The sequence below is a fragment of the Capricornis sumatraensis genome, chromosome 16 (assembly GCF_032405125.1).
Source record: "Capricornis sumatraensis isolate serow.1 chromosome 16, serow.2, whole genome shotgun sequence".
Lineage (NCBI taxonomy): Eukaryota > Metazoa > Chordata > Mammalia > Artiodactyla > Bovidae > Capricornis > Capricornis sumatraensis.
The window spans coordinates 4,618,861-4,643,026 of NC_091084.1; the positions used below are offsets into that span (position 1 = coordinate 4,618,861).

At 37.3% G+C, this 24,166-nt stretch overlaps 1 protein-coding gene across 3 annotated transcripts in view; it reads right to left on the bottom strand.

Annotated features, from left to right (window-relative positions):
• The window catches only part of GRIA4 (glutamate ionotropic receptor AMPA type subunit 4), a 630,202-nt gene extending 607,235 nt beyond the window's left edge, over window positions 1-22,967 (bottom strand). For all 3 annotated transcript variants that reach the window (XM_068988895.1, XM_068988896.1, XM_068988897.1), the window contains exons 1-2: window positions 22,880-22,967; window positions 21,496-21,654 (exon numbers count right to left, since the gene is read on the bottom strand). In XM_068988895.1, coding sequence (XP_068844996.1) covers window positions 21,496-21,654; window positions 22,880-22,967 — 247 coding nt within the window. The remainder of the gene's footprint in view (window positions 1-21,495; window positions 21,655-22,879) is intronic.
• Window positions 22,968-24,166: the final 1,199 nt, after the last annotated feature.

Sequence of the window (24,166 nt, forward strand, 5' to 3'; positions counted from 1 at the left end):
TATCGGTTTTGCCATAGATCAACAAGAATCTGCCACGAGTGTACACGTGTTCCCCATCTGAGGTGATTTTTTTGTTGTTGGAAGTACCAGCTCTTGAAAATAGTGAGCAGAATCACATACAATAATGAGTTTTACAAAGAGCAAGTGAAGTAGCAAAATAGCATTTGATGCCTAGGAAATGATTTCTTTGTGTATTTGGTATGGAAAGGAATCCCATTAAACTATACACATGAATGATGAAGAGTGGTGCTAGAATTCTTCCTAGAACACAAATATGTTATAAACTGCTTAAAATGATTCTTGTTGTCTTCTGGCCCAGAATAAAAGAAATAAAATCCTTATCTTAACTTACAAGGCAATTTGAAGATTCCTCCCTGCCTCTGTAGTTAGGTTTGCAAACCTTCCACTTGACCCTCTGTTCTCCCATCCATGCCTCTATTTTCCTTCTGCATTTCTGCTACCCAAAATTGTCCATACACCTTTACACTTTTTTTTCCTATGATACTCTTTTGTCTGTAAAAATATGTTTCTCTTTACAGAATGGCAAAATCTTATGCATCTTTCAGACCCAAGAAGATTGCCACATAATTCCTGAATCTCTCTCAATATCTTCTGTGCTTGGGAGGATGAAAGGTGAGGGGAAGATTAGAGAAGTTGGGCAAAGCCAATGACAGTGATTTCTCATATTATTCATCTACTAGAATTCCCATATATTTGCACAGAACCATGTAATACACCACTTCCAGGACAATGTGCCTATCTTTACCTGGCTATCAGTCAGCACTTGTGTGGAAGATCTATGCCCTCTAAAGAGCTGATGCTTTTAAAAACCATTCAAAAAACTCCAATAGTCATTATTACATTTTGAAAACATCTTGTTTATATCTGACTAGAACACTTCTTCTTTTCTGTTATGACACTGGTTTTTCAGTAGGAAAACAAAACAAAATAATACAAAGAAAGGAAACAAACATATAGAAAGTCTGTATATAAATAGGAAAAATTATTGAACTCAGGACTGGTGGGACAAGTCAAATAGAGGATTACAATTGATGTTCTTCCTTAAAGAATCTGGGTTGGATTTTAATTAATTTAACCATATTGCTAAGTAAAGCTTTAATGAACATTTTCACGACTAGAGGTTTTCCTGTTTTCATGAGTTCAAATGATTGACAATTTTTATTGTCTTTGATCTATTGTGACCAATTGATTTTCAAAAGCATTGTATCAATTTTAAATGCCGTAGCCATCTTGAGTGATTTAAAAATTTCCTTTTCAATTAAATTTGATGACCTTTGTGTTTGTTTTAATGTTTAAAAAGTTAAAGTGCAGTGAAATGACAATTTTTATAAACAACAGGGAGAAATTTGATCATACATTATTTTAGGATAATTCACATTTAACTACCACACATACCTAAAGAGTATTGGTTCATGACTTGGTGCCACAGCTTGTTTTTTAATTTTGATCATCAGTGAGGATAATCATACAGCAAAAAGTCACATGGAGTTGAAAATAGTTTACAGATAGTTTAATTATAACTCAAAATGGTATTGATGTTTCCCTAAACTCCTAGAGATGGTGATGGACAAGGAGGCCTGGTGTGCTGCAGTCCTTGGGGTTGCAAAGAGTTGGATATGACTGAGTGACAGAACTGAACTGAACATGTAAAATCTTTCATTTTGAATTTTAAAAACTGCCTTATGGAGAGGTTGATATGTAGCAATTCATGTAGGATAAAGAGCAAAGTTTTAAGTTTTAATTGACCATGAATTTATCAGGAACAGAGTGCTATAACAGGCTAATTAAAACTCAAATAATCTTGGTCTACACTTTATATGTATAATGCCTAAATAACTGGAATTAATATTCTCACCTGGATCCATCATGTCAGATCATAATCATCTGTGTCAAAAATGTGGTTTAATTCTGGACAGTTTATGCCAAGAGAATGGGGTTAATTTAGGTGAATATATTTTAATAAAATTATGACAAATTCATGGGATATTCAAAATGCCAGAACTAGAATGTTAAATGTTTTAGAAAGTATACCATATAAACAAGTGTTATTTAGCCTGGGGAAGTCCAAAGGGGACTTGTGATATCTGTTTTCAAAATTGTGAAGGGTTTGATTCATGTGGAGAAGAAGTTGATTTATGTTATTTTAATTCAATTCTGGCTAGGAATTAGTTGTTATAATAACCAACCAAGAAATGGATTCCTTCCCTTCTTCCTCTTGCCCTACAGTCCGTTAGCAGACATTCATTAAGGCAGAACATCCTAGTATAGTGATAGACTCATGGAACAGACATACTAATAAGGTTACCATCAGTCAGTCAGTCAGTCAGTCAGTTCAGTCGCTCAGTCGTGTCTGACTCTTTGCAACCCCATGAACCGCAGCACACCAGGCCTCCCTGTCCATCACCAACTCCCGGAGTTCACCCAGACTCACGTCCTTCGAGTCAGTGATGCCATCCAGCCATCTCATCCTCTGTCGTCCCCTTCTCCTCTTGCCCTCAATCTCCTCCAGCATCAGAGTCTTTTCCAATGAGTCAACTCTTCGCATGGGGTGGCCAAAGTACTGGAGTTTCAGCTTCAGCATCATTCCTTCCAAAGAAATCCCAGGGCTGATCTCCTTCAGAATGGACTGGTTGGATCTCCTTGCAGTCCAAGGGACTCTCAAGAGTCTTCTCCAACACCACAGTTCAAAAGCATTAATTCTTCGGCGCTCAGCCTTCTTCACAGTCCAACTCTCACATCCATACATGACCGCTGGAAAAACCATAGCCTTGATGAGACGGACCTTAGTCGGCAAAGTAATGTCTCTGCTTTTGAATATGCTATCTAGGTTGGTCATAACTTTTCTTCCAAGGAGTAAGCGTCTTTTAATTTCATGGCTGCAGTCACCATCTGCAGTAATTTTGGAGCCCCCAAAATAAAGTCTGACACTGTTTCTATTGTTTCCCCATCTATTTCCAGTGAAGTGATGGGACTAGATGCCATGATCTTCTTTTTCTGAATGTTGAGCTTTAAGCCAACTTTTTCACTCTCCACTTTCACTTTCATCAAGAGGCTTCTTAGTTGCTCTTCACTTTCTGCCATAAGGGTGGTGTCATCTGCATATCTGAGGTTAATACTTGTCCCCAAACAATCTAACGGAATTGACAGGTTATCTACCTATCGATATATAATCTTCCAAGGCATATACAATATACAGAAAGTGCTATATACGAAAGTTAACTATTCAAGCAAAAGCTGATCAAAAGGAGTATTTTCTACAGTCTTAGTTTATAGATATTGCGCCTTTGTGCTTCTTTCTTAAAATGATGTGTACAGTCTTATAAGATATATTTATGTATGTTATATATAAAATGCTTATGCATTATTTATACAATTCAATATCTACATTGTATCATATATAAAACTCATATTATTTATATTATATATATTAGTTTAGAAAAACAAAAATATATAAACAAAGCTGTTTTTTATTGGAGTATAATTGCTTCACAATGTTGTGTTGGTTTCTGCTTTACACTGAAGTGAAATAGCTATATGTATACATATGACCCCTCCTTTTCACCCCCACCCCCATCTTACATATATAGGTCATTACAGATCACCAAAATGGGCTTCCTGTGCTTTATAGCAGATTCTCAATATCTATTTTACCTGAGATAGTGTCATACACTCTCAATTTGTCCAAGCCTTTCTTTCCCCCTGCTGTGTCCATATGCCCCTTCTCTATGCCTGGATCTCTCTGCCCTAGTGTTAATTCCAGCACTATTTATGATAGCCAGGCCTGGGAAACAATCTAAAAGTCAAACAAGAAATGAATGGATAAAGAAGATGTGGTGTGTGCATGCTAAGTCGTTTCAGTCATATCCAACTCTTTGCAACCCTATGGACTCTATGAATTCTATGCAACCCTATGAATCTCTTCTGTCCATGAGATTCTCCAGCAAGAATACTGAAGTGGGTTGCCACACTCTTCTCCAGAGAATCTTCTCAACGCAGGTGCAGACAGGCATCTCTTAAGTTTCCTGCATTGCCAGATGGGTCCTTTACCACCTGTGCCTCATGGAAAGTCCAAAAAGATGTGGTACATATATACAACATATATACAATGGAATATTGCTCAACCATAAAAGAGATGGATCATTTGTAGAGATGTGGATGGACTTGGAGACTATTATACAGAGTAAAATGATTCAGAAATATAAAAACAAATATCATGTACTAACATATATGTGCAATCTAGAAAAATGATACAAAGCTCTTTTTGTTTTTTTTCAACTGGGGACCAGTGTTGTTACTGATCAGTAAATGTGAAAATTGAGCTCCTTGGTAATCAGAGCAAAAAGGGAACCATTTGGACTGACATGTTTTTCATTACAAAAAAGAAAGCATATACACAGTTTTTTTCAGAAAGTATACATTTATCTTGATTTTAAATCATTGGAGCAGAGAAATAGTGAATGCTTCTCCAACTTGCCAAGGTAAGATTATATACATAGCTTAAATTTAAGTAATTTAAATAAGAATAAATTAATTTCAAACAGGACAGATAAGGGCTATTGAAACTGGCAAACTGTGAAATGTATAGAAAATTCAGTGTAGGTAATCAAGAATTGACAGGTATTCATTGTACATTTGACTACAGATGCCTTCTTTCACATGTCTTCTAATTTAATGAACTTTAAGAAGTGCTAAGGAAGCAGGGCTTGATGGCTCAGACAGTAAAGTGTCTGCCTGCAATGCAGGAGACCCAGGTTCAATCCCTGGGGTTGGAAAGATTCACTAAGAAGGAAATTGCAACCCACTCCAGTATTCTTGCCTGGAGAATCCATGGACAGAGGAGTCTGGTGGGCTACAGTCCATGGGGTTGCAAAGAGTCTGACATGACTGAGTGACTTTCACTCACTCACTCACTCAAGGAAGCAGCCAATGAACAGATCATCTGAACAGATGATTCTCTTGAGCATGCTTACTAATACACCTGGGCTTCCCACGTGTGCTTTCTTCTACTCTGAAAGAGTACTGAGTCAGCATTTTCTAGTTCTTTTGTCAGCATAGACTACATGTTATAAGTACCTAGAAGTTCTTTTCTACCAGATTTAAATTCATCAAAGTGCCTTCAGGCCAATGCAATATAAATCAATTTGCATTAACACTTCCACTTTCTTCTTCATAAGACTTATCTTCCTACTTACCTAGCCCATTGCATCAAGTGACTCTAATGAAAACAAATGAGAAAAACATATATATATGCTTAAGATAAGGAATGAATCCAATACATTATTGTCTTTAGATGCTCTGCTCAATTTTCTTCTAAAATATATGATGCTGGATGCTTGGGGCTGGTGCATTGGGATGACCCAGAGGGATGGTACAGGGAAGGAGAAGGGAGGGGGGTTCAGGATGGGGAACACGTGTATACCTGTGGTGGATTCATATTGATGTATGGCAAAACCAATACAATATTGTAAAGTAATTAAATTCCAATGAAAATAAATAAATTTATATTAAAAAATACATGAAAAGTCTTAGCTATCTTAAGAATGTCCCAAAGATGAGTGAAGAGAATACTCATAACACATTGTTCATTCATATATTCAAAGATACATAATGATTCTTGTTTTGTACCAGGTATTGAGTAAGGCTATGAGGATATATTGTTTAACAAGGCAAATAAAGTCCTGGGTATGGGAGTTTTTATTCTACTGGGAATATAGATGATAAATATGTAAACAAATGAAAATAACAATTACAGATTGTAAAAAAAGCAAATATTATAATAGGGTTGGCAATGCAGTACAAAGTAAATGGAGTTAGTGTGAGAGAGCTTACTCTACAGAGGTTGTCATGGAAGATTTCTCTTAGGCAATGACTTTGACCTGAGTCCTGAAGATCCAGAAAAAGCTACTTAAAAAAAAAAAAAAAAAAAAAAAAAACTGCATTGAAGGGCTTCCCATCCCCAAAAATGAGAATGGAAAATGCAAAGGCATAGAAAATAGAAAGAAATGATTAAATCATGTGTAGGAACCGAAAAGAAGACTGAGTGAACTCTAACATGGTGGAACATGGCAAAAAGATGGATGAGAGACAGATCATGCTTAGAGTCCAAGTCTGTCAAAAGAGTTGCAGTTTTACTCCAAGAAACTGAACACCATTGGAGGGTATTAAGTAAGAAGAAACAGTATTTTGCTTCAATTCCGAAGGGAGCCACTGGCTCTGGTATGTAAAGTGAGTGGGGAGAGGAAATGGCAGTAGCAGGATATTCAGTACTAAATTATTAGAAAAGTATAATTGACTTGCACTAGAATTGTGGGCTGGAAATGGTGAAAGTTGGAAATATTTGTAATAAATTTTGGAGATAGAAACAAGAGTAGCTGATCAGATGGCAACAAACATGGGGAAAACCTAGGAAAGTAATAGGTGGATCAAGAAAGCAGATAATAAAAACATCAAAACTAGCAAGTATGACCATGTAAGACTGTCAGGAGAGGGAGATGAAGAACTGCAAAAAGGAGAACTTGGGAAGAAGTAAAATGCAGAACTGTTCAAGCTCAAATTCAGTCATGATTACAGGAGATTTGCACAAATGTATCAGTTCAAAGAAATAGTAAAAAAAAAAAAAAAAAGCTTTTCAAATAAATAAAACAGAAAAAAATAAAGATTAGTACCTAACACACATAAATCCCCAAAGAATTAGCATTATAAATATAAAATATAAAACCATAAAGTTTTCTAAAAAAAATGTGGAACAATATTCTACAGTTTTAAGGATAGGAATACCTTTATAAGCATAGCATGAAATCTAGAAGCCATGAAGAAAATGACTCACAGATTTGACTATATAAAAATTGTAAATATCTGTATGGTAAAAGGCATCACAAATGAAGCTGGAAGCCAAAGGCACGTAGAAAAATAGTACAAAAATTATCTTAAACATCATGACAAAGGATTCATTTCTATAGTTTGTAAAACACTCCCTCAAATAAAGAAGAAAACATTGGTAAAATGAAAGAACAACAGTTCACACAGAAAGAGATAAAAGGTCTTATAGATTCAGGAAAATATTCTTAGCCTCACTATTAATCAAAAATATGCAAATTAAAGCATCAATTAGATGTCATTTAGACCCATCATACACTTCATGGGGCTCAAGGCAAGAATACTGAAGTTGCTTGCCATTCCCTTCTCCAGTGGACAACGTTTGGTCAGAACTCTCTACCATGACCTGTCTAGCTTGGATGGCCTTACACGCCATGGGTCATAGTTTCATTGAGTTAGACAAGGCTGTGATACACATGAGCAGTTTGGTTAGTTTTCTTTGACTGTGGTTTTCATTATGTCTGCTCTCTTATGGACAAGGATAAAAGGCTTCTGGAAGCTTCTTGATGGGAGAGACTGTGGGGGAATCTGGGTCTTGTTCTGATGGGTGGGGTCATGCTCAGTAAATCTTTAATCCAACTTTCTGTTGATGGGCTGGGCTTTGTTCCTTTCCTGTTGTTTGGCCTGAGAACTTATGCCCACACTATGATACACAGTGTCCCTGACCCCACCGCAGGCCACTATTGAACCATGCCTCCATCTGAGACTCCCGCACACTCATAGGCATGTTAGGCTCAGTCTCTTGTGGGGACACTGCTCCTTCCTCTTGGATCCTGGTTCGAACAAAGTTTTATTTCTGCCCTCCAAGTGTGTGTTTCCTCAGTATTTTGGACATGGGAAAATGAACTGGCTCCAAATTGGGAAAGGAGTATGTCCAGGCTGCATGTTGTCACCTGTTAATTTAACTTATATGCAGACTATATCATGTGAAATGCTGGGCTGGATGAAGCACAAGCTGGCATCAAGATTTCTGGGAGAAATATCAATAACCTCAGATAAGGAGACGACACCATTCCCATGGCAGAAAGTGAAGAAGAACTAAAGAGCCTCTTGATGAAAGTGAAAGAGGAAAGTAAAAAAGCTGGCTTAAAACTCAAAATTCAGAAAACTAAGATCTAGGCATCCAGTCCCATCGCTTCATGGCAAATAGATGGGGAAACAATGGAAACAGTGTCAGACTTTATTTTCTTGAACTCCAAAATCCCTGCAGATGGTGACTGCAGCCATGAAAATTAAAAGACACTTACTCCTTGGAAGAAAAGCTATGACCAACCTAGACAGCATATTAAAAAGCAGAGACATTACTTTACTAACAAAGTCCTGTCTAGTCAAAGCTGTGGTTTTTTTCAGTAGCCGTGTGTTGATGTGAGATCTGGACCATTAAGAAAGATGTAGAATTGCTGCTTTCGAACTGTGGTGCTGGAGAAGACTCTTGAGAGTAACTAGGACTGCAAGGAGATCAAACCAGTCAATCCTAAAGAAATCAGTCCTGAATATACATTGGAAGGACTGATGCTGAAACTGAAGCTCCAGTATTTTGGCCGCATGATGCAAATAACTGATTCACTGGAGAAGACCCTGATGCTGGGAATGATGGAAGGCAGGAAGAGAAGGGGATACCAGAGGATGAGATGGTTGGATGGCATTACTGACTTGATGGACATGAGTCTGAACAAGCTTCAGGAGTTGGTGATGGACTGGGAATCCTGAGATGTTGCAGTCCATGGGGTCCCAGAGTTGGACACGACTGAGTGACTGATCTGAACTGAACTTAACTTCACGCATTAGGACAAGTGAAGATTCAAGAAACTGATAATGACTAGTGTTAGCAGGTCATAGAGAACCAATTATTCTTACATCTTGGTTGCTGTAAATATAAATAATACTTTTTGAGGAAAGAACATTAATAATATGGACTAAAAGCAAAAATACACATTGTTCAATATAGTAATTTCATTTCCAGGAATTAATCCTATGGGAATATTAACACAGGTACTCAGATAGCTTTACTGCTATTCTGTTTGTAACATAAAAAATGGGAAACAACATAAATGTTGATACAGAGGGTACTGACTACATTTAATAGCAACTTTGCACAATGGCATTCAGTTCAGTTCAGTCGCTCAGTTGTGTCCGACTCTTTGCGACCCCATGAATCGCAGCACGCCAAGCCTCCCTGTCCAACACCAATTTCCGGAGTTCACTCAGATTCACATCCATCGAATCAATGATGTCATCCAGCCATCTCATGCTCTGTCGTTCCCTTCTCCTCCTGCCCCCAATCCCTCGCAGCATCAAAGTCTTTTCTAATGGCATTACATAGCAGTAAAAGAAAATAAGATAGGTCTTATACACTGAGGGAAAACTTTGCATGAAATAAAACATTAATAAAATATGCTTATAGATTAATATTGTTATTAAAAAGTTATATATATGTATGTATTTTATGTTTATAGTATTCTACTGCTCACTTTAGGTCTATACACATAGAAAGAAAATTCCAGAAAGATCTATTTACTGTGATTACCCCTTAGTGGTGAGATTGCAATAATATTTTGGCTCTTAAGATTTCTAAATCACTTGAAATTTTCATGGGTCAGTTTAAAAAGATAGAAATATGAGAATGGAAAGAACACAATAGGATATATATATATATATATATATATATATATATATATATATATATAAAGTTACTGATGAGAAAGTTATTCATGAGCATGCTGGGCTGGATGAAGCACAGGATGGAATCAAGACTGCTGTGACAATTATCAATAACCTCAGATATGCAAATGACATTACCCTTATGGCAGAAAGTGAATAGGAACTAAAGAACCTCTTGATGAAAGGGAAAGAGGAGAGTGAAAAAGCTCGCTTAAAAGTCAACATTCAAAAAATGAAGATCACGGCTTCCAGTCCCATTACTGTATGGCAAATAGATGGGGAAACAATGGAAACAGTGACAGACTTTATTTTCTTGAGCTCCAAAATCACTGCAGATGGTGACTGTAGCTATGAAATTAAAAGGTGCTTGCTTCTTGAAATAAAAGCTATGACAAACCTAGGCAACATATTAAAAAGCAGAGACCTCACTTTGCCAACAAAGGTCGATATAGTCAAAGCTATGATTTTTCCAGTAGTCATATATGGATATGAGATTTGGACATAAAGAAGGCTGAATGCTGAAAAATCGATGCTTTTGAACTATAGTGTTGGAGAAGATCCTTGAGAGTCCCTTGGACAGCGTGGAGATCAAACCAGTCCCTCCTAAAAGAAATCAGTCCTGAATATTAATTGGAAGTACTGATGCTGAAGCCGAAGTTCCAATATTTTGGCCACCATGATGGGAACGATTAGAAATGAAAGGCAGGAGGAGAAGCGGATGACAGAGGATGAGATGGTTGGATGGCATCACTGACTCACTGGCTGTGAGTTTGAGTGAGCTCTGGGAGGTGGTGAAGGATAGGGAAGCCTGGTGTGCTGCAGTCCATGGGGTTGCAAAGAGACTGAGTGATTGAACAGCAGCAACAATGAGAAATTGCTTTTTTAAAAATAAGGATATAAGCAAAAATAAGCAAACAATGGTTATAGTTTAGGTGTAATTTTTGATGGAGAAGTATAATGGCTTGTTCAAAGAAAAGTATTACATCACAATTTTTTACCTTTCATTTCTAAGATAACATTGAACTTTTTATTTATGACTCTAGTAGTTTTATCAAATTGGAGGCAACTAAGGACACTATGAAGACTGCAGCAATTTTGACTTAGGTCAATGATCTTTAAGACATTCCTCATTACGTTTATTGGAATCCAAAAACATGTAAGGGAAAACCTGAAATGAACTCTCTGACCACTGGTCATCAAATGACATTCCTATAAAGATTATGTAGGTTGGCCAAATAATGAAGCATCCAATGTTTGTGCCGCATATAAAGACTCATTTTTTTCATTTTAAAATCTGGTGGTAGTCATTCATTTTTACACTTGGTGGCATTTTGCTGCTGTTCTGCTGCTGCTGCTAGGTCACTTCAGGCATGTCCAAATCTGTGTGACCACATAGACGGCAGCCCACCAGGCTCCCCCGTCCCTGGGATTCTCCAGGCAAGAACACTGAAGTGGGTTGCCATTTCCTTCTCCAATGCATGAAAGTGAAAAGTGAAAGTGAAGTCACTCAGTCATGTCCGACTCTTAGCTACCCCATGGACTGCAGCCTACCAGGCTCCTCCGTCCATGGGATTTTCTTGACAAGAGTACTGGAGTGGGTTGCCATTGTCTTCTCCAGGTGGCATTTTATTCACTGCGTAAGTGGAAATTGTTAAATAAGTAACTTTGAGGGAAACATCTTTCTATTCAAATTAGGAGTTAGCTAACCACTGTCACACAGAGTGATGGTTATCTTATATATACTATACTAATCAGGACACTTTAATGTGAATGGAAGGCAAAACTGACTTTAGGATCTGATGCCCTGAATACTTTGTGGTTAGGCAAATTGTCTTAACTACAAATCTTTAGTTTCTCCATATATAAAATGAAAACAATAGTGATGCCTGTTTCTTACAGTTGTGTAAGAATATAAGTAATTAATATAGACCCTTGGCATATAATCACTAGCTAATTATATTATCAAGGAGAAATGAGTTTCAAGAACAGGGGATAATCAGCTATGTCAAGTTATGCAAATTATTAAAAAACTGTAACTAAGGAACAATGGAATTTACTAATCTGTAAATCACTGATGACCTTCAAGAACACTGTTGCAGTAGTGGTGATTGTTAAAGGAAAAGGCAAGTCATGATAAAAATAGGAGTTGATGTGGAATGTGTAGCACTTTTGATAGTTAAGAGAAGAAATAAAAATAATATGATAATAGTTTAATAGGCAGAATACCAAACCAAGCATTTTCCCAGCTAGGATACATTGATTATTTTCTATGATGAGGAAGAAGTTATTGGAGATGAAGTTTATGGAAAAGTTCTTGGTTAGTTTAAAAAATAAAATCCAACTGGCTTTTGAAATGAAGAAGATAGAGAATGGAGTACTGTTTATCTAATCTATGTATAACTCCTTTAGGGCTGTGGGCTGTTGTGTGTGTGTGTGTGTGTGTGTGAGTGGACTGAAATTCATTGATAATTTATTCAAAAATTTAGACTGTCTCCCTGTTTACACACACATACATGCAAATACACATGCCACACTCAAGAACACACAATTGTGCATACAATTAGGAGAATTCATTAATCCCTTTAATCCATTCATGAACCAATTTTTTTCTCCAAATGGTCCACAGAGTCCCAACAAAGTTACCCTCTTGTAGGACTTAGAAATAGCTTAGACAAATATGCATTTAGGTTTGTGTATAAATTAAAATTAACAATTAAGTTAGAGGTCAAAAATTCCTATGAAATATAAATAAAATGTATTTATTCAAAACACAAATTACTTTTCAAAATATAAACAGGAAATATAAACTTGAAATTTTTCCACTGATTCAGAAATAAATGTTCTATGTGACATAGAAAATGTAATACAGCTAAATTAATTGAGTTACAATTATAGGCTAAATATTTTCCATGCACTTTTCTAATATTCATAAAATATATGGGTCTTTTGTTAATAAATGAAGAAACTGAGGCTCAAAAATGCAAGTAACTGGCCCACTATCAGGTTGCAAATCCAAGCCCATTTGGATCAAAAGTCCAGAAAAGATTATCCCTATCACTAATTATAAGAATATTCTAGGCCACTATACACAAAGAGTATGCATTAATAGAATCTATGTGGGATTAATAAAGGCTGCTTTTTTTTTTTTTTTTTGTCAAAATAAAAAAGAACACTAAAGAAAAAAGAAGAAAAGACTGATGTCAAGGATCAATTACCCTTGCAACTTGTTATAAAAATTCATCAATCAAAGACATGATTGATCACTATTTACTTGAAATTCTTCCCATCTCTTGGCTCTTGTGAATTATTCCTACCTCACATTCCTCTGAACTCTGACCCATTTCCTTCAGTTTCCTTTTCTCTCCTTGTCCCTGAAATACTAGTATTTCTTCGGATTTTGTCCTCAGCATTGTTTTCACTGATTTTGCTCCCTCTGGGTGATATCATCCACATCCATGGTTTCATTCATTATTCAGTGTCTCTCTTCAGTTCAGACTGAGCCCAAGAGCTCCAGATATATATGACCAGAACTCTTTTGCATTTAAATGTCTTTTAAATGCCTCCTTATCTGTACATCCACACTAAAGTCACCTTCCTCATTCAAATCTGCTCCTTCTTTGGTGTGCGCCTTCCTAGTATGGTTTTGATAATTTGTCAAAACTAAAAATTGAAGAAATCATCTTTAATTCTTATCATACTTCTTTTCTTTCTTTTATATTCTTTGCAGCCAAAGATGGAGAAGCTCTATACAGTCAACAAAAACAAGACCAGGAGCTGACTGTGGCTCAGATCATGAACTTCTTATTACCAAATTCAGACTCAAATTGGAGAAAACAGGGAAAACCGCTAGACCATTCAGGTATGACCTAAATCAAATCCCTTATGATTATACAGTGGAAGTGAGAAATAGAATTAAGGGCCTAGATCTGATAGATAGAGTGCCTGATGAACTATGGAATGAGGTTCGTGACATTGTACAGGAGACATGGATCAAGGCCATCCCCATGGAAAAGAAATACAAAAAAGCAAAATGGCTGTCTGGGGAGGCCTTACAAATAGCTGTGAAAAGAATAGAGGTGAAAAGCAAAGGAGAAAAGGAAAGATTTAAGCATCTGAATGCAGAGTTCCAAAGAATAGCAAGAAGAGATAAGAAAGCCTTCTTCAGCAATCATTGAAAAGAAATAGAGGAAAAGAACAGAATGGGAAAGACTAGAGATCTCTTTAAGAAAATGAGAGATACCAATGGAATATTTCACGCAAAGATGGGCTCGATAAAGGACAGAAATGGTATGGACCTAACAGAAGCAGAAGATATTAAGAAGAGGTGGCAAGAATACATGGCAGAACTGTACAAAAAAGATCTTCACGACCCAGATAATCATGATGATGTGATCATTAATCTAGACCCAGACATCTTGGAATGTGAACTGAAGTGGGCCTTAGAAAGCATCACTATGAACAAAGCTAGTGGAGGTGATGGAATTCCAGTTGAGCTCTTTCAAATCCTGAAAGATCATGCTGTGAAAGTGCTGCACTCAATATGCCAGTAAATTTGGAAGACTCAGCAGTGGCCACAGGACTGGAAAAGGTCAGTTTTCATTCCAGTTCCAAAGAAAGGCAATGCAAAAGAATGCTCAAACTACTGCATAATTGCACTCATCTCACATGCTGGTTAAGTTATGCTCAAAATTCTCCAAGCAAGGCTTCAGCAATATGTGAACCGTGAACTCCCTGATGTTCAAGCTGGTTTTAGAAAAGGCAGAGGAACCAGAGATCAAATTACCAACATCCACTGGATCATCGAAAAAGCAAGAGAGTTCCAGAAAAACCTCTATTTCTGCTTTATTGACTATGCCAAAGCCTTTGACTGTGTGGATCACAATAAACTGTGGAAAATTCTGAGAGATGGGAATACCAGACCACCTGACCTGCCTCTTGAGAAATCTGTATGCAGGTCAGGAAGCAACAGTTAGAACTGGACATAGAACAACAGACTGGTTCCAAATAGGAAAAAGAGTATGTCAAGGCTGTATATTGTCACCCTGCTTATTTAACTTCTATGCAGAGTATATCATGAGAAACACTGGACTGGAAGAAACACAGGCTGGAATCAAGATTGCCAGGAGAAATATCAATAACCTCAGACATGCAGATGACACCACCCTTATGGCAGAAAGTGAAGAGGAGCTAAAAAGACTCTTGATGAAAGTGAAAGAGGAGAGTGGAAAAGTTGGCTTAAAGCTCAACATTTAGAAAAAGAAGATCATGGCATCTGGTCCCATCACTTCATGGGAAATAGATGGGGAAACAGTGGAAAGAGTGTCAGACTTGATTTTTTGGGGCTCCAAAATCACTGCAGGAGGTGACAGCAGCCATTAAATTAAAAGACACTTACTCCTTGGAAGAAAAGTTATGACCAACCTAAATAGTATATTCAAAAGCACAGACATTACTTTGCCGGCTAAGGTCCGTCTAGTCAAGGCTATGGTTTTTTCCTGTGGTCATGTATGGATGTGAGAGTTGGACTGTGAAGAAGGCTGAGTGCCGAAGAATTGATGCTTTTGAACTGTGGTGTTGGAGAAGACTCTTGAGGGTCCGTTGGACTGCAAGGAGATCCAACCAGTCCATTCTGAAGGAGATCAACCCTGGGATTTCTTTGGAAGGAATGATGCTAAAGCTGAAGCTCCAGTACCTTGGCCACCTCATGTGAAGAGTTGACTCACTGGAAAAGACTCTGATGCTGGGAGGGATTGGGGGCAGGAGGAGAAGGGGACGACTGAGGATGAGATGGCTGGATGGCATCATGGACTCAATGGACGTAAGTCTGAGTGAACTCCAGGAGATGGTGATGGACAGGGAGGCCTGGTGTGCTACAATTCATGTGGTCGCAAAGAGTCGGACACGACTGAGTGACTGAACTGAACTGAACTAAACTGATGCTTCTTTTCAGCAGCCTACACAGACATCCAATCCATCACTATGTTCTGTCAACAGTTCTGTATTTATCTATTTACTTTGCTCTTGTCTCAGAGCTTCCACTTTTATTTAAGAACTTACTATCCTAAGTTGAATTACTTCAAGACAACTATTTTTTTCTTCCCATTTTGCCCCCTTCTAGTACATTTTCCTTCTTGAAATAATCCTGTTATTTATAAAACATAAATCTGATTCAGCCACTGTTGTGTTAAACTATTTATGGGCCCCCCCTTTTATTCAAAAGAGTTTCCTTACAAGAGCTACTAGTCCCTGTGTGGATCTACAAAGCTTCGCCCCTTAGCACACCTCTCCTTCCCCTCACACCCAGTACTACAGTCAGACTAAACCACATTCAGTGGTTCAGTCACATCTGGCCTCGCCATCCTTTGATGCCTTGTCATGTGCTGCTACTATGGCGAGGGGTGCCTTCCTTCCTGTCAATATCTCAAATAACTAGCCCCTTAAAACCCAGATCAGGTAATAACTCCCATAGGGCAGCATGACAAGTTTGATGTTCCTTCCTGTGTTAATCTCTGTTACAGCACTCTATTTCTCTGTCATAATACTTTGTTTTACTGAACTGTGATAATTGGCTTGTATGTGTTTCCTACTGCTCCTTGACGGCAACAACTACTCATAATTTTCAGTATCCTCATTTCTGGGCTACCCAGGTAGCTCAGTGGTAAAGAATTTGCCTTCAGTGCAGGAGACACGTGTTGGATCTTTGGGTTAGGACAATCCCTGGAGAAGGAAATGGCAACCCACTCCAGTAGTCTTGCCTGGGAAATTCCATGGACAGAGTAGCCTGGTGGGCTACAGTCCACGGGGTTGTAAAAGAGTCAGATATGATTTAGCGACTAAATATCAATCTTCATTTCTAGTAGAGTGTCTTAAATACAGTTGTCCTTGATAAACATGTTTAATGAATAAGTGGCTATGTTTATTACCTAATCTAGTGAGTGAATGGGCAGATTCATTACAAAATATAACTTTGGTCTTTGCTGCATCACTCACTGTCATCTGATTAATTAATAAGTTGCCCAGAAATGTCTTGCCCTATTTTCCTAAAAAATATTACAATAAAATTAGAAAAAAAAAGACAGTTATTTTATTTCTTGATTCAAGTAATCTCAGTACAGATGTACTTTTCACATCCATGGTCTCCTGGTTAAAGTGCTAGGATAGTGACTAGAACAACTGGGTTCAAATCTAAACTCTGTGACTTTTTAGCTACATGGTCTTTGGCAAATCAAACGAATTCTTTGAGCCGAATCTGGCTTACCTAAAAAATAATGACTATCTTCTCAGACAGGCTCACTCCAAGATTAGTTGAGGTCAAATAAAATCATGTACACAAAAACAGTATAAAACCTGTGTTATAATAAAATGGAAGGTATATGGAATTTATTCCTCATTTTAAATTCCTGAACACTAGTAAAATTCTGTTATTAAGATATATACATAATTCCTAAAGTCAGAAAGTACAAATTGTTCCTCTTTGAGAAATAAAACCTCTCTGGAGAATTCATAAGAAAAAAGTAAAGATAATTTTTTCAAATGGCTTTAAGGAAGTTTAATCCTGTGACAATTCTGAAATACATCAATGCAATTGTGCATCATTTAAGAAAGGTCCAAGGCACAGGAATATGACTCATCTTTGTCATCAATGTCATGATGGAAAATTAAGATAAAAGGGGAACATAATATTATAAAACTAAGTAATTATTTCAAATCAACAAAGAATCTCGCTACCAACTCAAAATAAGGAAAGAATTACAGTAACTCATTTTCCTAAAAATAATCAAAAGTCAAACAATATTCAATTCTAATATATTTCTTATAACAAGGTCAAAATATCAGTTTTTATTTTAGCATTTTATAAATATTATATCAGTCCAATATATACTTTTAGAATGCCTTTTTAGGGTTTCATGCTCCTGAAAAGAAAGATATATAATATTTAAATATTGTTAAAGCCACAAGACCTTATTATTCAGCACCCTTAAATTCAACATGTTTGAATTCAGTCCGTAGTATACAAGCAAAAATGTCTGCAGACCCTACTGGATATACTGTCACATTTAAAACATATTTAGATTAACTAAACAAGTCTTTTTTACACACTAACCTACTTTTACAAGTAGCACTCAACTTGGATATTTAGGGTTGGTAAACAAACCCTTCACAAATAGAGTTAATATTTAAGTTAAAAAAGAACAACTTTTTCATCATTACTAAGGTATAATATGCATTCCATTCTTGATTTACAACTTTCTAATCCATCATGTTGCAAACCACTGAATAGACAGATTTTAGACAGAAAAGGTGAGTAAGATAAACAAATCATTAAAAAATAAATAAATAAAAGATAACAAAAATATTAACCAGTTAGTCTTTCCTATCCAAGTTTAAAACGTTGGAAATATTCAACAAAAATTCTATTTCACCTAAGTGACAATACATAACTACTTAATGTATCTTATTATGTATTTTCCGCTACCCATTTGAAATTAAAAGAATCATTTGAGAAACTGAACATCTCTGTGTTTTATTGTAAAGAGGCTACCTCTTTTACAGGATTTCAAACATAACTGAGCTCAAGTGATAATTGCAATATCTAATTTTGTTTTATCTTTTAGAAAACTTGATGATAGACTACATCAGTAATTTGGTCATTATTACTTTGGCCAAATTTAAGATATATCATCCTCCAAAACAAAAACATCTTTATTAATTAACTGTTAGAAAAATATAAGAACACAGCCTCATTTTAGGTTGTCTTAAATGTTTTGCAGAGAACATACTCAATTTAACTAGCATGTTTGCTTGTGAAGATAGCTATTTGGAGTCAAATGCATAATATTTTGTTAAAGAAAACTGTCCACATCAAATTATTTTTTAAATATCTATTTTGCCAAAGCCCATACTTTGAATAGATTACAGCAAATAAATGTATATCTTTAATTACATTTTGAAATTTGACTACTTGGGCCACCTATTACACCTACACTTTGTTATTTAAATATGCCATAATTCTATATTATCTGTATTTCTTGTAGTTTCAGTTTTATACTAGGCAAAGTATGATTTTTCAACAATGGGAATAGTTTAAAAAGAGAGCAGCATTTTAATTTAATGTTACACAAATGCTGTTTTTCTTTTTAAAGTTACAAACCAAAATAAACCTGATTCTCCTTCAGAAATGTGAGATTTATCCGAACAGTGCAAATTTTGAGTTTATTGGGGTTTATAATTATGTAGTATGTCAACTCCATACGCATAATGTTTACATTGTCCAAAATATTCTTTAAACTTTAATTCTGAGACAGAAGAATCAACCTTAAATTACATTTATCCAGTAGATGACCAGTAATACTCTTTATTCCTTATTCTGCTATTTTTAGTTTTTAAGTGTATATTTCATAAAATAAATATATCCTATACAGTGGTTCTCATTCACAAAGATACTAGATTACTCAGTTTTACAAGGATTCACTTTAGGAAAATCATATTTAAAATAAACCTAGTTGAACACATATTGTACATTTATATTTAATTCAGCATGAAAAATTTTAAAATCTAGTCTGTATCGCTATGAGGAATAAATTCATGTTACTTCTCTAGAACACTATTTTTACCTTTTGTACCCAAAGGCATAGAGCTTGATACATGAGGTTGCCTCATACTTATTGCTTATGTTTCACCTTTGATTAGACTGGAAAATCACGTTGCGTACAGGCTCTTGGTCAGTTCACTTAACAAACACCAATCACCTGACCCATACCCTCTGATCCAAAACATGATACCACTAACATTACATTACACTTGGAATCAAAATAAGCAGACTTTGTTTTCTTAGCTTCAATTTTCTCAATTCTAACATGTTAAAGAATAACATACTACTTATATTTTATACCTGTTTCTACTTTTTCATGCTGTATACAGTTTCTTATTAATTTTTTTTATGTTTACAGGTTATTTGCCACTATCGTTTTATTCTATATAACATTTTTATCACATAAATAATATGATATTAAAATTAACCTGAATGAGATTAACAAACTATGTGGAAGGAGAAAAGAAGGAATTATCACTGTAGTTTATAAAGCTGGAAGCCAGAATACAAACTTTAGAATACTTAAGAACCTAATCTGGAAAAGTAAAACTAATATAGTTTCACTTTTATGAAAGTCTTTCAAAATTAAATAATAAAAAAATATATTTAAATAGCAATTTACTGTAGACAAATTACCTTCAGATGTATTTGAATCATAAATTATTTTTAAACTTAGTAGTGTTTTTGTTGCCAAAATCTCATGAGAGATATAAGGAAAATACTTAAATCAACAGATAGCATTCATGTACTAAGGAAAATATTTTATACCTAGAATGTACTAAGGAAAATATTTTATACCTAGAGCTAATTTGAAATGTTGACATCTCTATCAAAACTTGGAACAAAAAATAATAACAAGACATTAAAAAAATAGCTATCCATAAATTTAGCTCTAATTTATGTTCATTTCTGCTTAAAAATAATTCCCATATAATTATCTTTATAAAGAATATTTACTTTATTACTAAATAAAGCAAGTGATTTTTCAAATTAAGTGGTACTCAAAGGAACTAAAACATTCCTGCAAATGAATACAATTGCTTTAGATTAAAAAAAAAGTCAAATGCTTTAACCTCCTTATGAAATGAAGTTCAAAAATAAAGTATTAATTAGGTGCCTAAAATTAAGGAAACATGATCATGTTATTTGTTAGATGAATTAATTGCAGATATATATAAGCTAAATGAAACAGATATCCTCCTAACACATAAAAACTCTTTGTTTTTAAATTCATTTGTTTGTTTGAAATACAGTTTCTTGTACTTAGAGTACTTTCAAAATAAAAATATACTCAGTCTGATATATTAACAATATTATACAATGCAGACTGAATATTTTATTATCATTGTGCAAAACTTTATATAGAAACTATTCCTACATGTCTTACGTAATCTATAAGAATTATCTTAACACACAAATTTTAAGGAGCTGTAAATTAGCATCTAAAAATAAGGAGATATGGAAAACATGTATTTTCCTCAAGAGTGAAAATGTAACCTAAATGCTCTATTGATCATATTTTATTGATTTTTAAATTAATACACAGTTGCTTATATTTTTACTTTATGTTATACAGTATTTTCACAGAGGAGCTCTAAAAAACTGTTTAATCATAACATTAGATAAGATCACCAAATCTAAATTGTATTGTGGGGATAATAGATCCAGCTGGGTTAGTATGTGAATTCAGTGGATTGGAGATTAACATGATTTGCCACCAAGGTAAGACTCCATGGAGTTATATCCACAGAATATATACATTACCTGATAGCAAGAGACATTTACAACCCAGAATATAAGAGCAGGGCAGCTTCAAGTGACATCACCAGATCATCTGCAGTGTCAACCAACCTAGTGGAATATACATCCTCCACACCACCACTCCCCACTTTCTCACTGTTAGCAAACCTTCCATTCCCTTTATCAGTGTAAGAGAGCATGTGTCTTGTATGCTCACTCAAGTGAAAAGCAAATACAAACCAAAGGAAAATAAATAAAAAACAAGATTGAGTACAATTTTCACTAACTTGACATGCAGGTTGTAGGACTAATACTGAAATGTTAAAGGAGAAAGTAATTTCAAGAAAAAGGAAAGAAGAAAGAAAGGAAGAAAGGGAGGGAGGGAGAGATGAAGGGAGGGAAGGAGGAAGGAAGAGAAGGAAAGACCAGCCAAATATCCTGGAGACTAAATCTTGCTGTAACTCTGATTTCCTCTCTAACCAGCAAACTGTGGAGAGCTTGAATGTCTTTCTGAAATATAATAACAGTAATAATACAGAGAAAAGGGCCTCTATTGCCCTGACTTAATTATTTTCTCATTTATCTTCAACTTATGTTTTACTTACAAGCATTTGTTACAGCAAAGCTGTTGGCGGTCTCGATGTTGTCCACATGAGGTACCAAATTAAAAGGAGCTTCTGATGCATTGGGGCTGGTGTTATGAAGAAAAATTGCTAATCGAAAAGCAGTGTACTCCTGATCTGTGTTTCGGATGAAGAGACCACCTAGCAAAAACAGCAGAAAAAGCCCGTTCAGTGTTTCCTCTTGTAACTATTATGACACCCGCACAAAGCACGGTCAAATCCACTGCCATTCACCAATACACACATCAAGGAGCTAGCCCTGCCACATCTTGGGAGACTGACCTTTGTCTCTAAAGAGTATGTTTAGCATTTCAGTCTTTAGGACAGCTCAGCTTTTTACTGTCCCAATTTGTCATGATCACAGTGGCCTCTGAGACAGACCATTTAGTGTGTTTTGCCTTCTCTCCTTGCCCTCCCTATGACTCCCAGCACACTGCTACAGAAGCCAGCTCCAGGCATTTCTAAGATGCATGCAGATGAGCAGAAAAGGCAATTCGCATTAAAATTGAGAAATGAAGATTGTCATTGTGATGACATGCAGGTGAGAGGGAAATCAAAAGGGAGACATGAACTTTGTTTTTATGCAGTTCCTGGACCCAGCCTAATTAGCCCCGTTTTGTGCAATGTCCACGAGAAATGATGCAGTGTGAGGCTGGGCTTAGTTGGAAGGAATTCAAAAGCTGCGTCCCATCAAAAGACAGGGGAGAATAGAAAAAAAAAAAAAACAGCCAAGGGCAGGACGGATAGGGTCCCCAGAAATAGAGTCCAGAGGAGGGATTAAGGGCAAAAAAATTCAAGAGGAAAATAAAAGAAGAAAAGATTCCAGGAAAGGGACATAATTTTGGAATCGGTTAACTGGTAGCAAGCAAAGGCAAATAGGTCAGGGTGTAAATGTCTTCTTTCTTTTTTCTTTCTTTTTTCTTTTTTTTTACCTAAGCAATGTCTTCTTGTAATAGCAAAAGCTGTTGCCTATAGCACGGGAAGAAGAGTGGATGGGTTTTGCTTTGTTTAAGCAAACTCTACATCCCTTCACACTCCAGAGAAAGAAATGAAAGGAGATATTAGATAAAATGCAATCAAACCCCACGGAGATTTTATCCCAACTTATTGCAATCCTACTTCAGCGACATGAGACAAATAGGAGTATAGACTGAGGATGGATGGAATGTAGACTGAGAACCGCTCTGTGGTGTTTCGACTGAACCAGCACCAAAGAGGCAGTCTTTATAAAGGGAAGAAAAGACGAGAGAAGAGCAGAAAGGAGACGCCGAATGTTCCCTTAAATTGCTTATCAGCAACTCATTTAACTCACTTTCGGTATCTGCTACAGCCACCCACATGCATACCCCACTGAATCAGAGCTTACCTATTTGCACGCTGCTCGGAAAGGCTCCCATGGCGAGTCCCCAAAATCCAGAAAATAACAAGACAATTTGTCTGCAAGTAATCCTCATCTTCTTTTCTCCTCTCCCTGGCGTGCGCTCTTTCTCTCGTACTCTTCCTAAAGACCGTTCAGAGAGGCATTGAGGACTACGGCGATAAAATTAAAAACAAACAAAACAAACAAACAAACAAAAAAAACAAAAACGGAAAGAGGTTTGGACTGTTTAGGGTTATGACTTCCCTTAGCAATCCATCCCGAGCTGCCAGGTTTGTCCTGCAGTCTCCATAGCCCTGGGAGAGGTTTGCTGTCCGGCTGCAAATGTTGCCCATGCAAAAGATGGTGGTGGAGCGGCTCCTGGCTGCTCGCAGGGATGAGACATGCGCTCTCTCTGTGCCTAGCTCACACTCACGCTCGGCCCTCGCTTTCTCACCTACACACACACACACACACACACGCGCGCGCGCGCACACACACACACGTACACACACTGGCGCCGCGGCCGCCGCGCGCTCCGCGGCTGGGGTCTGCCACCGGCCACCTAGAGTCCCCACCGCCCGGCGCGTCGCGCCCCCCGGCGTCCCCTCCGCGGGCGCCGAGCGCTAGCTCCACACGTCCCTCGCCCACCGCCCGGCGGTCTTCGCCCCCGGCTGCTCACCGGAGCGCCCCAGGCTCTCCAACGGTCCGCAGCCAGAGAAGACAGGTTTTTCCCTTTCACCGCTCCCGCCTCTCTCGTTCCCGCTTTGGCAGGGGGTTCCACTCTGGGGGTGGACACCCCCAGGGTCCCTCTCTTTGTTTTCCAGTCACCCCTGTTCCGCGGCCACGTGAGGCTGGAAATCTACCCGCGGGCCAGGTCCTCAAGCCCCGACCAGGGCCCCTGGGAGCTGGTCCCTCCCGGTGCTCCAGGCACCCTGCCGCATTCTTGCAGGCTCTGGGGAGGACCGGCTGCCTCCCTCTCCAGCTCAGCCTTTCTCTCAGCCTCACCCTCTTCTGCCACTGGGCTGCGCACAGGACTCCGGTCCGCGCTGCAGCAAATGTTTCTCATCAGCAAACAGTCCAGGGAATCTGGAGGGCCTGAGAAAGGGATGGATGAGATGAGGGGTCTCAGGGAGAGCAAGGATGAGGAAAGGAGCAAAGGGCAGCCACGGGCGAGTCTGAGTCCGGGACCATCGACGGAAGAAGCGAGGAACGTCAGGCTGGAGAAGAAATACAGGGAGGCTGAAACAGGCTAGGAAAGAGAGCAAGGAAGGAAAAGTTAATTTAAAGAACAAA